At 40.7% G+C, this 13,967-nt stretch overlaps 2 protein-coding genes across 5 annotated transcripts in view; one reads left to right on the top strand and one right to left on the bottom strand.

Annotated features, from left to right (window-relative positions):
• Nucleotides 1–13,967, bottom strand: part of LOC133528380 (uncharacterized) — a 563,200-nt gene that overhangs the window by 122,137 nt on the left and 427,096 nt on the right. The gene's annotated exons all lie outside the window — the stretch shown is intronic.
• LOC133528462 (uncharacterized) lies at nucleotides 8,132–12,212 on the top strand. Its single transcript, XM_061865856.1, has one exon. The coding sequence runs from the start codon at nucleotides 8,505–8,507 to the stop codon at nucleotides 12,210–12,212; it is 3,708 nt and encodes a 1,235-aa protein (XP_061721840.1). The 5' UTR covers nucleotides 8,132–8,504.

Raw genomic sequence — 13,967 nt, 5'->3', positions numbered from 1 at the left:
GTATGTAGGTAGGTATATATTGCTATTATTTTTATATGTGTAAGTGTATAAATAGAATATTATTATATTGTTGAGAATAACTTGATTTGTGTTTCATATTCCCTCTCATTGTGTACAATCCTGCACTAACTGCAAGTTTCTGTTTGACCCAATGGTTGACTGTTACAGAATACCATTTGTACAATTTTATATCGTGCAATAAAGTGAAAAAAAAACACGTTATAGTATGGAATGTTAACTGCTGGGGTACAGTCAGCATCAATAGTAGCGGATGAAAGTGCGTGCCAAATGTATCTGCAATGCAAATAATTCTTCAAATAGAGACACATTATATTAAATTAAATTAAATTAAATTAAATTTAAATTAAAATTAAAAAAATTAAAAAATTAAAAATTATTTATTCAATCAAGAGTAATTTACAGATAACATATAGTGTTTAGTACCTCTTTTTAAGTAAATCTTTACCTGTGTCAAGAGGTACTGCTCTTTTCTTAGATCAACAAAAATAATTCTCTTTCAAACGTATCTCCGCTGTTTGATTGTTTTGATTGAGTAAGTAAATAATTTCCAAAAATAGATTATAGGCAGTCATGATTTGTCGTGGGCGTCTATCATCAGAGTTTCAAGCAAGCAAACAAACCAAGTAGTTAGTCAAATATCAACAACGAATTTCGTCCACCATTCGGACTTTTGCATCATTTGGTTTTTCCTTTTATTTTAATTTGTATGTGTGACGTTAATGTTATACCTAGTTAACATAAATATTATATATTTAACAGTTTTGAATGATTCACGGTTAGTTTCGTTAGACTTAAATCGACCGGGATATAAACAGTGATTACCTTTTATATTATTTCCCGGTCAATTTAAGTCTAGACTATATATTTATTTGGCTGCACCTACCGACGAATATGATATGATATGATAATACAGTGCCAACCACTTAAATAGCCTCACCTTTAAATTATGAGTATTATAATTTAACGTGATAATTTGTATCAATATATCCTAAATTTCAATTGTACGCCCTGACGTTTATCGAACGACACATAAACAAGTCCTGACTTGTCTGCGCGCGAAACGTCGTAGACGCACGAGCTAATACGGGCCGTCCACATGAATAGCCTCAGTTTAATATAATCGTTCAAACCGTGTGTTTAAGTTTTGGTTTTAAATTTATTTTATTATGATTAGATAATACAGATGAAATTCTATTAAGTACCTGCAGTAACGCGATAAAAAAAGTGTTTTTTGTGATATGGGACGTGGTAAAAAACTTACGCGTTTAGAAATTGAAAAAGTGAATTTTTATTTAACTCAAAAATTATCCCATCGGGAGATAGCTAAAAAAATAGGTCGCAGCCCAAAAGTTATTAATAATTATGTTAAAAATAAGGAAAATTACGGCCACCAGTATAAAGGACGCACAAAATTTGCCACAACGGATCGTGAACGTCGACTTATTTTACGCTCTGCTTCAAATTCCACCAAGACCGCCAGGCAAATAGCTAGTGAAATAAATACTAGAGCATCTCTCTCTACAGTTCGACGGATTATAAGAACATCATCTTACCTCAAATGAAAAAAAATAATGAGTAAACCTCCTTTGCGCGAACAACATGTGGCGGCTCGACTGGCTTTTGCTAAAAAGTACATGTGCTGGAAAACTGAGTGGCGAAATGTGATATTTAGTGACGAGAAAAAGTTTAATCTAGATGGTCCAGATGGATTTAAATATTATTTTCACGACCTAAGGAAAGAATCGAAAGTACTATCACGTCATCACTCAACTCTCGGATCAGTGATGGTTTGGGGGGCAATTTCTTACTATGGTACTGTTGATTTAATTGTGGTAGACGGAAGACTAAATGCTGAAAAATATTTAAATTTATTAAAAGAAACCAAAAGCAAGATCAAAAAAGTAATAGGTAGAAAAAAAATATTTTTTCAGCATGATAATGCTCCCATACACACATCAGCCATAGTCACAAAATGGTTTGAAGAAAACCAGATTGAAGTTTTAGATTGGCCATCCTTGTCCCCTGATCTGAACATCATAGAAAATGCCTGGGGTTGGCTGTCTCGGCAAGTTTATCTCAACGGAAGACAGTTTAGTAATAAAGAAGAACTGATTCAAGCTATTTACACTGTTTGGAATTCTGTGGACGTTAATTACATACATTCTTTATATGAATCATTACCTAATCGTATTTTCGAATTAGTAAGGTCTAATGGAAGGTATACAAAATACTAAACTAAAGAGTTTTAATAACTAAACAGTATCTTTTAGCAAGTGAGGCTATTCAAGTGGAAGGGGCAATTATTTGTTTGACGTTATTTCTTAAAACTTTAATAAGATAACAATAAATATTTTATTTATTATTACAAGGCTTCCTGTTTTATTTCATATTTTATGCTTAATGTATATCTCCTTTGTATATTACTATGTGGTATATTAATTTTGGCGAGTGAGGCTATTCAAGTGGCTGGCACTGTATATGATTTATTTATCTCACAATATACAATTTCACTTAAAACTACGCGTGGTAAATTCTTAGGAATTTATATTGTGATTGTAAGTTTGTCTTACTTTATATCGCTGCTTTATATAAATAGGAAAAACATGTGACAATTAATAATTCATTTAAAATGACTACATAAATTACAATTGTATAAATAAATTCACCAAGAACGGGTCATTAAGGTAGAAAATAAATAGTTACAGAATAATACAAACTTACATTTAATTTTATTAATGATCAATGATTAAAAGTCTATTTATTTTCTACCACATACAGATACAGTACCCCTAGTGTAATTTTAGTCGATAGCAAAACGTGACGTACGCGTTTGCGTTAAGTCTCATTTTGTATGGGTTTTTGAACAGCGCGCCAAGAAGTGGGACGTTTTGGAAAGTCTTCTCAATTAACGCAAACGCGTACGTCACGTTTCGCTGTCGAAAATATTTACACTAGGGGTACAGATAGTATATGCAAGGTGCGGAAAGTTTACAAAAAGTTGGAAAACTTCTCGAAACTTTCAGTAAAATTTCACAGGAAATAAAGGTGACTTTCATTTTGTAAAAAAACCCCATACAATAATCTAAGAAGTTCCTAAATTATTCCATGTCTAAATTTAGCAATTTTGGGTACTTTCCGACGATATTACAAACATATATTCTTTCGATTCGAGTGGGTCGTAATTTGATGGCAACAAAAGCTTTCCGCCTTGGTTCGTCTACAATGGCAATAATTCGATCCGACGCCCATACAATTTCTTGGTAATAGAGAGGGCACATTGTTCGCCGTCAAAATCAATTACTTATACACAAACGCACGTAATAAGCAGTCATTTGTTGTTATGTACCAATTTGTTATATATAATACTAAATAAACGTGATAACCAATTAGTGGCTCTTTTAGACGGCGCGCGAACATACCTTACACATTGTTCGTAATGTAACTCTTTTAGTTACATTGCAGACTCAATGAGGTCACATAAAATTCAGCCGACCAATCAAATAGGGGAAGTCCGGGCATATTGAACACCTTTACCTTTGACTGGACATACTTAACAAGAAAAGTTTAACAAGAAAAAATTTCTGTAATCAGTCTTTATTCAACCAACTTAAAAATATTTTGAAACAAAACAATTTCTATAATTTTGAACTACACATGAAACAAAAAAAATTGTTCGCTTTTCCCAGGATGCCGGGAAAAGAAACAGGCCCCCGGGCAAAGGAAATGTCAGTCATAAAATCTTAATAAACTTAATAATTAAGTAAATTTGAATGAACATATGAATATTTGAATAATATTAAATAGGAAAAATTGCTAAAATAAATTGCACTGATTTCATAAGCTGTATAGTCTTCATGGCGTTACTGATGACATTTATCACAGCGAATCTACGTTCCAATGACCATTTACATGACGTCTGTTGACAAGAAGCCGTGATCGGTCTTTTTTTTATATTTATATACATACCAAGTTCTCGCACTGTCTAAATGAGCCCTAAGTTACTGAAAAAGTTTGACCTACCTACCTCGGATGTTAAGGCAAGGTATACTTATTTCATATAATGAAAACATATGAACAAAAATATTTAAAGTTTTTTTTAATAAATTTATCAACATTTACATTCCAAAGTAACATCTACGATTACAGTCATCAGTCTCTATTACCGAAGTGAAGAATAATTTTACGTGGGTAATGTAACAACGGCTCGATGACATGACATCGCGAGACGTTATTTTATTCAGAAGACACATATCTGCCTATTAAATTGTGCCCTTTGAAACAATACCCTGAGACCCTGAATCCATCATCATTATTATGACATACATGGAGGGAATGTCACGCTCGCAATTTTCAATCTTCAACGAATAGGAATAAGAATACGATAGATGTGTTAATTGCTTGCAGTGTAGCATTTTGAAAGATATAGATAATAAAGATTTTCTTATTAATAGTAAATTATTTTATATTTATACAAGCCCTATCACACTAAACATACAGATCATATAAACTAAACTTAACAACTATCTGGTACGAAATTTCTGCGTCTTGAGGGTCCTTGGCGGCCATTGTTTATTTTTTTTTTTATAGACAGTAATAAAATTTATTTTAAACAAAAAAGTGACTAAAGCCAAACTTGTAAATAGCAAAAGTTACAGTGCGGTGGAAAGTGCTGCTGCCGCCTTGTAAATCGGAAATATACCTTCTCAAAAGCGTTATGCGCCAGCTCTTCTAACTTACTTTGTAACCTATATGAGCAAAATTTGCAATAACGGTGACGAATCTAGCCTAAAATCCATCTATGCTGTACCTATAATAATATTTCAGTTGCCAGTCGAGACGCGGCGAAAATTGCACTCAAATGTGAATTGAATAGGGGCAAAATAAATAAGACTTAAGGTTCCGTATCGTGTGCTGCAGCTGACTCGACTACCTGGCTTTGGGTTCCCATTGAACACCGAGCCCTCGCCTTTAGCATACGTACCAAGCCCTCGGCGGTGAATTCGAACTTACATCCCGATATCAAAATAATGTCGTATTGTTATCATTCGCGCGTGTATTTCACTCATACTTGTTCGTATATGTATTAGTACAGTGTTAAGGTAATTAAATACAGTTTGTGAAAAGGGTCTAGCAGGCTAAGGAAGGAGAAGTGGCCTCTGTGACGAATATCGGATTTTTATAATGTCATTTGTTGGCTATCTTATAATATAGAAACACCTTAATTTTCAGCCCCCTATTTTGAACCGTCACCGAAATAATGTCAAAAACGTCATTTTATGGGCACATTTTCAAAGTCGTTTTACTCCTGAACTATATAAGGTAGAGCAATCAAACCAAATCATAGCTACAAAGAATGAGTAGGAGTATAAGTCAGATTTTTTTAAATATTTAATTCCCTGAAAAAAGAATGATTAAAATGTCAGAGATTTTTTTGATAGCTCTTTTCACCAAGTATTTGTAAAGGTACACCTATGGAAAAAATCACATAAACTGCAAATAGCATAGCTACTACCATGCGAAAACTAAACTAAAAAATAAACTAAACAAAGCAACAGTAGCCTTTTGGCAATGACGGAGGATGGTGGGCAAGAGATGGGGACTTGCTCCTCACATCATACTGTGGCTATACAAAATGGTAATAATGCCAATGATCAGCTATGGCTCGGTCGTATGGTGGCCCCGCACCCAGCTAACCACGGTAATAGACAAACTAAACAAAACACAAAGACTAGCATGTGTGGCTGCGACGGGCTGTATGAGAACTACTCCGACTGCGGCGCTAGAAATAATGCTAGGACTCCTACCATTACATATATATACAAAAAGAAGCGGCTGCCACGGCTCTTCGGTTGAAAAAGCTAAACCTATGGACATCCTTCAGCTCATCGCACAAGAAGATCTATGAAAATATGATCTCAAAACTACCCATGCTGGAGGCGCCCATCGACAAAACACCAAAAACTATGATCTTCTGGAAAGAATACGCCATATCATTAACAGAAGATCCAAAAGAAGGACTGTTGGCGATGCGCTCGTTATATCTGTACCTAGTTGTTTTACTTATTAAAAACCATGTCATGTTAAATTAGCTTTTAATTACTTAGAATTACGGTTGAAATTTGATTGTAGCATATCTAATGTAACCCGTTGCTATGCGCCGCCAGGCAGTCCGCTGCCGGCCGCGAGCCTAGTCACATACGCTCTCGTGACATTTTTTTGTATTTGTGTGTTTTCCGAAATACATCTTCGTCTTAGAACCTCGGCTTTTCTTCACATGAACCCCATACAGTCAACATAGTGGTCTTCAAACCGGATCCATGCACCGCACTCCGACCACGATTCAAACGCGTGGGTCGAAAGCGCGTCGAGCAGAAGAATTAAGGAGGCTTCTAGAAGAAGGACAAAGAATGTCTCAAAAGGGCGAGCCGAGTGAAGCACCTTATGGCCATAGTTCTACAGCCAGGTTGGAAGAAATTAAGCCAGCTTCAAGTATCCCGAAAGATGTAGTTATCACAAAAATAAGGGAGGGTAGCGCGAAGTCTGAACCAACCGCGACAGAATTACGCAAGAAAATGCTTCCTCCTTCTGCTTCGTATGTCAGCAAAGCTTCTAGCAGCAAGGACTCTAAAACTTCATCGGCTTCTAGAACAGCAAAGAAGAAACAACTTTTATTAGAAGCCGCAAAACAAAAGGCTGCCATACAGATGGAGATCATCGATAAGACTCTGGATGCTCAATTAGCAGAGCTGGACGACGAGGAACAAGATTACGGTTCACAAGTAAGTCGAAGGAGCTATTCTCGAAGTCAAGTTGCAAATTGGGTGGAAAAACAGGGTAACTTAGAACCGCAAGACGATCTGCTGCCAGCCCACGATAATGGCTTAGATTTGGGTGAGTTGCATCAGCAAGTGCCACATTTACTGCCCGAGCCCGGTCCAGCGCCACGCGCCGCCACGCCCGCGCCAGCCCCGGCGCCCGTGCCGGCCGCTCCGCTGCCACCGCCGGATGGCACCGTCATGGCGCTCAACAATGCGATACAAGTTATGGCCGATGCTGTGAAAAACATCTCCACTGTCAATGCTCCGAATACCAGCCTGCTCAGTCGACTCAGCACGCCAAAAGATCTCCCCGAGTTCTCTGGCGATTATTTAGAATGGTTGCAGTTTAAACAAGCATACTACGAGTCCACTGAGTTATGTAAATTCACCGATAAGGAGAACCTTTGGAGGCTTAGAAAATGTTTGCGCGGAGCCGCAAAGGATGCAGTCAACGCTTTGTTCATAAGTGCCACGTCACCTGAAAAAGTCATGTCGGCGTTGGAGCTACGATATGGTAACTCTGAGTGCATCATTTCCCGCGTATTGTACGACATTAAAAAGCTTCAACCATTGCACCAAGATTACCATAAGGATATCATTACGTTCGCGTTAAAAGTTCAAAACTACGTGGAAGCAGTACGAGCAGTCGGTCAAGAGGAGCACCTACAGGGGGTAAATATAGTTTCCATAATTTTATCTAAGCTGCCGACAGTACTAATATCGAAATGGTCAGATTACAGCTTTAATTTAATCAAAGATGGTAAAAAACCTAGATTGGTCATCATGTCTGACTTTCTTAACGAAGAGGCAGTTAAAATTTCAACCACTGCAAGTACCTATATGGCCACTAAAAGTGAGAGTTATAAACATAACAATAAAGACACTAACAACGCACGTAACCATACAATATTAGTGCACGGCGAAGTAAGCGATAAGAAATGTCTTTTTTGCCGAACATCTGTTCACAAGATAACAGATTGTAAACAGTTTAAACGCGCGCTGCGCAAAGTGAGGTGGCAATTCGTTAGAAAAAACGGCCTATGTTATAAATGCCTATTATCTAAACACGATCGAGAATCGTGCCGTGCGCCTGCTTGCGATAAGGACGATTGTGGCGAAGCACATCATAGACTTCTGCACTACACGGTAAACAAGATCGAGGTACCGCTTACGTCATCATCATCATCGGGCCCTTCGAGTTCTACAACATGTCCTACTACGAGTGCGTCAGCGCAGCAAGACCTCGAGTCCAAATCTGTTCCTGAGACTTTGACGCATATTAACGCAAGTGATAAAAGGGTGTTGCTGAAAGTAGTACCTATCAGTGTTCATGGACCTAACGGTGTATTTTCGACTACCGCATTGTTGGACGATGGTTCTTCGGTTAGTTTAATAAGTTCGAAATTAGCGCGGCGCGCGGGATTAAGTGGACGTGCTAGCACGTTTTGCACACACGGTGCATTTGTCGGTAGCGAATTAGTGCGCAAATCTGCCATTGTGAATGTAAACATTGCGGGTATAGACAATAAGGTGCATAATATAAGAGTGCGTAGTGTAGACGATTTGAGTGTACCGTTGCAAAGTTTATCAGTTTTAAAATGTATTAACTATACTCACTTAAAAGATATTAAAGATAAATTATGTACTTCCGATTCAAAACCTGAGATGTTAATAGGTCAAGATAACTATCATTTAATGTTGCCTTCACAAGTTAGAGTAGGTAAATATAACGAGGGGTATGCTAGCCTCACTCCCTTGGGTTGGTGCGCTCATGGGAAGGTGTACGTGCCGCAGGGCGTCCGCCCGCCCACGCAGGTCGAGTCTAACCTTTTTATTTCAGAGACGGAGCACACGACGGATACCTCAGAGGGTCTTGATCTGTTAAGGCAGATCCAGGAGGAGGTCCGCCTGTCATTCAAGGTGGACACGATGGGCGTGTCGTGCGCGCCGCGGCAGAACGCGGATGACGCGCGCGCGGTGGCCCAGCTGCAGCAGTCCGCGGAGTTGCGCGCCGGCCGCTGGCACGTCGGCCTGCCGTGGAAGGACGACCACCCATCCATGCCTGACTCGTATCCTAGCGCTCTTAAAAGGATGAAAGGTATCGAAAAGAGAATGGCCAAGGACTCTGGTTTTGCTGAAAGGTATCGGGAGCGCGTCAGTCATTTACTTCAAAATGATTACGCATCTGAACTGTCAGATTCTCAGGTGAGACCCAAAACATGGTATCTGGCTCATTTTGGAGTAGATAACGTCAACAAGAAGCGTCTCCGCTTAGTCTTCGACTCGGCAAATAAGGTAAATGGCTTATGCCTAAATGATTTCTTACTTACAGGTCCCGACTTGCTGTCATCACTATTTGGTATTATGTTACGCTTTAGGGAAAACAAGATTGGAGTAACTGGTGACATCAAAGATATGTTTTTAAGGATCAAGATCCGAGTCGAAGATCAACACGCTTTACGATTCCTATGGAGAGACAATCCTACTGACGAACTAAAAACTTATGTAATGACATCACTTCCGTTTGGGGCTAATTGCAGTCCATTTGTTAGTCAGTTTGTCAAAAACTTGAACGCGCGACGGTTCGAGTCGACTATGCCGGAAGCTGTCGATGCGATTTGTAATTCGCATTATGTAGATGACTACATAGACAGTTTTGCTGACGAAGCCTCGGCCATCAAAATGGTAAGAAACATAAGTTTTATTCACAGTGCCGGCGGTTTCGAGATGAGAAACTGGACTAGCAACAGTGTCTCAGTTTTAAATAGTCTGCCAAATCAAACCTTAGGTACAGCGGCCGTAAGGTTTAAAGTCGAACAGCAGCAAGAAGGTGAGCGTACTCTCGGGCTAATATGGTATCCAGCCGATGATAAGTTGACATTCGACTTATCATTAAAACGGATTCCCGAAAGTATTGTCAACGGTGATGAGCGTCCTACAAAGCGTCTTATGCTTAAGGTAATAATGTCGATTTTCGATGTCCTAGGATTCTTATCTCCTTTCACCATTCAGGGTCGTATTATGCTGCAGGACACCTGGCGGTTAAATGTAGACTGGAATGATTACATTCCAGACGTTATTTACAACAAGTGGCGAAAATGGATTGACCTACTTAAGGTAATTAGCGATATACGTATACCACGGTGCTATCAATCAGCTGTTCGCATTCATAATTCATCTGTGCGAGTAAGCGAGACGGCAGATCACCTGATCGAAGCATCCAATGGTACTCCGAGCGCGACGTTGCCGCAATCGACGTTCACGTCTGGCAACGGTGCGCCTACGTCATGTGCTACGAAGCTCTACGCATCCGTAGCGGAAACTAGAAGCGCTACGCGCACGGCAGAGGTAGGTTATAATAACTTACAATTGCATGTATTTTGTGATAGTAGTACTCGGGCCATGTGTACTGTTGCTTATTGGCGTTGGGAGATAAATGGTTATATTAAAGTTGCCTTTATTGCTAGTAAATGTAAAGTTATGCCTGTTAAACCATTAACAGTACCTAAGGCCGAGTTACAAGCTGCACTGTTGGCCGCAAGGCTGGCTAATACAATAGGTAAGGAGCACAAGATAGTTCCCGAGCGGCGTTACTTTTGGTGCGACAGTTCGACTGTGTTGCACTGGGTGCGTAACAATACGCGCTCATATAAAACGTTCGAAGCGAACCGGTTGGGCGAGATTGATGAGTTATCCTGCGTAGATGAGTGGAATTATATACCTACAAAGCTAAATGTAGCGGATTTAGCTACGCGGGAGACTTTCGATCACGCTCAACTAGATAAATGGTTCGCGGGTCCGAATTTTTTATATGAAGACGTATCCTTGTGGCCAAAAGATGTTATTTTATCGCATTCAGACACCACGTCGCCTGAATGTGTTGCTGTTATACAAGAGGGTTCAATTGGACTGGCTTTACCGGACCCATTGCGGTTTTCTTCTTGGTTACGCTTGAAGCGGGCCACGGCTACGGTACTAGCGTTTATCGACAGATGCAAAGGCATTCAGGGTCAAGTCGATTGCAGTACTATGGAACGAGCTGAAAGATTGCTTTTACAGTACGCACAGGCGGAGTCCTTTGGGGAAGACATCGTCACTATTAAAAATGGTAAGCCATTGCACCGCTCCAGTAGATTACTCTCTCTGTCACCGGTGTTTGATGAACATGGACTGCTGCGTGTGAGCGGCCGAATCGATGCTGTAACAGACGTACCCATTGATGTTAAGAGGCCGGTAATACTTGATGGTCGGCATCAGGTGAGTAAGTTGATTGTCCGAGACTATCACGTGAAGCTGGCGCACGGGAACCAAGAAACCATAGTTAATGAGGTAAAACAACGGTTCTGGATCTTACGACTAAGGCCAACAGTTAAGTCCATAGCATCATCCTGTATGCTGTGCAGAATCCGCAAGTGCCAACCGCGGATTCCGCGAATGGGTGATTTACCAAGGGCTCGAATGGCACACCATCAGCGGGCATTCTCGTACTGCGGTTTAGACCTGTTCGGACCGATGGAGGTCGTCGTAGGACGTCGCCGCGAAAAGAGGTATGGAGTTTTGTTCACTTGCCTGACGGTGCGCGCGATCCACATTGAGCTAGTCTCCTCTCTGACGTCGGACTCGTTGATAATGTCGCTGCGTCGGATGGCGGCCAGGCGTGGCTGGCCATCACATCTGTTCTCTGATAACGGGACAAACCTGCGCGGCGCCTGTACTGAGCTGCAGCGATCGATGCAGGAACTGAACGTTGAAGAACTGAAAAGCTACGGTGTCAACAAAGGTTTGGAGTGGACTTTTATCCCTCCCGCTAGCCCCCATTGGGGTGGGGCGTGGGAGAGGCTAATCCGTAGCGTAAAGACGTCTCTTAAAGTAATTTTAAATGAGCGTGCACCACGGGACGAAGTTTTAAGTACGCTTATGGCGGAAGTCGAAAATATAGTGAACAGTCGTCCCTTGATGCACGTCTCTGTAGAAAATGGAGTTGTAGAATCACTTACACCGAACCATTTCCTTCTTGGCACGTCGTCAAATCTGCCTACTATTGGTTCTTTTGACGGGTCTGACCTGTACCTGCGGAAACATTGGCGTACAGCTCAGCGGCTAACCGATATGTTCTGGCAGAGATGGATGAAGGCGATCCTACCCGACCTCATACCAAGAAGGAAATGGCACGAGGAAAGGAAGCCGCTGCAAGTCGGTGACCTCGTCCTTGTCGTGGACCCGAACTCTCCTCGCAACATGTGGCCAAAAGGTTTGGTCACTCAGGTGTTTGCCGGTAAGGACGGGCGCATAAGGCTGGTGGAGGTCAAGACCAGGACTGGGACTTGGCGTCGGTCTGCGGCACGCATCGCACCTATCTCTTTAGTTGATTAGTGCTGTGAACAGCACTGGGGTGGGGAGTGTTGGCGATGCGCTCGTTATATCTGTACCTAGTTGTTTTACTTATTAAAAACCATGTCATGTTAAATTAGCTTTTAATTACTTAGAATTACGGTTGAAATTTGATTGTAGCATATCTAATGTAACCCGTTGCTATGCGCCGCCAGGCAGTCCGCTGCCGGCCGCGAGCCTAGTCACATACGCTCTCGTGACATTTTTTTGTATTTGTGTGTTTTCCGAAATACATCTTCGTCTTAGAACCTCGGCTTTTCTTCACATGAACCCCATACAGTCAACAAGGACTAGACCAAACAAACCTAAGAATATTCACAGATGGCTCAAAAACATTTGAAGGGACAGGATGTGGTGTCTTCTCGGAGGACCTAAACATACACATCTCAAAACCCCTAGGGAAACATAACACGGTATTCCAAGCTGAATGTGTGGGAATAATAGAAGCTTGCAATGCCATAACAAGACGACAGGTGAAACACGAAAATATACTAATACTATCAGACAGTAAATCAGTACTACAAGCGCTATGCAGCGACAAACTTAATTCAGAGCTCATACTCGAATGTCATCGAAGCCTCACGGAAGTGAGCAAAGAAGGCAACAAAGTAACAATTCAATGGATAAAAGGGCATAGTGGATCAAGAGGAAACGATGCAGCGGACGAACTGGCCAGGAAAGGCTCAGAAACGCCGGCATATGGACCCGAGCCCATCATACCCCTACCAATATCCTATATACACAACCAGCTAGACCTACATCACAGACAACTGCACAATAAATACTGGATTGAAATGGACACATGCAGGCAGACTAAGGATTTTCTACCGGAACTGAACCACAAACTCACCAAAATACTACTGAAAACACCTCGACACCAACTACGTAAAATAGTAGGATTAATTACAGGACATAACACACTTAACAAACACCTACACAATATGGGTAAAACGGACAGCCCCATGTGCAGAGCGTGCATGGAAGAAGAAGAAACAACAAAACATATTCTCCTAGACTGCAAACAGGTAGAAGTATACAGGAACAAATACCTAGGGACTCCGTGCACACTAGGAGAGGCAATTAGCAACCTGAAAACTTTGCTAGGCTTCGTGGAGGAGCTGGGGTGGTTAGAGTAGCGCTACCTCGTTTCACGCAAAATAGGCACAATGGTTGTCGATTTGCGGAAAATGCCCAGAAGCACTAACTAACTAACTAACCATGCGAAAAATCAATTCAATATAATTGGTGCAACATACTTTAATTTTTTTTTAATAAATGGGGCCACTTCTCCTTCCTTAGCCTGCTAGATTATAGATTAGATCATGAATTGGGTTTTTTAATAATGTTTCAAATAAATAGGCCAATCAAATTAGATCCATAAAAAGCGTTTTCAGGAATTAATTCCCAGCAAACTGGAAATCGTTTCAATTTCTTCATTTGGTCCTAAATGTATGTTTAATCCGAGTTTGCGCAATCCCAGGAAGTGTGCATACATTTTGGGAGCCTTAGAAGATATTTTTTTCCTTGGATTGCCAAACCACTCGATGTAGAAGGAACTCACCATCAAATATAATGGCACTACCAGCAGAGTTTGGTGGATAAGGCACAGGTGAAAAGGCGTATTCGGATTTTTAACATGATCCATCCCGACGGACTACCGTTTTCGATCTACAAGGAAAAAACTTAAACAAAAGAGCAAACATTTATGCATATCTCCTGGAATTGCGCACACTCAGA

The sequence above is a fragment of the Cydia pomonella genome, chromosome 19, assembly GCF_033807575.1.
Source record: "Cydia pomonella isolate Wapato2018A chromosome 19, ilCydPomo1, whole genome shotgun sequence".
NCBI classification, from domain to species: Eukaryota; Metazoa; Arthropoda; class Insecta; order Lepidoptera; family Tortricidae; genus Cydia; species Cydia pomonella.
This window is presented reverse-complemented; position numbering and strand designations above follow the sequence as displayed.

What these genes read in the sequence shown, in the direction of transcription:
- LOC133528462 (XM_061865856.1), top strand. Translation starts at nt 8,505, where the DNA reads ATGTTAATAGGTCAAGATAACTATCATTTAATGTTGCCTTCACAAGTT.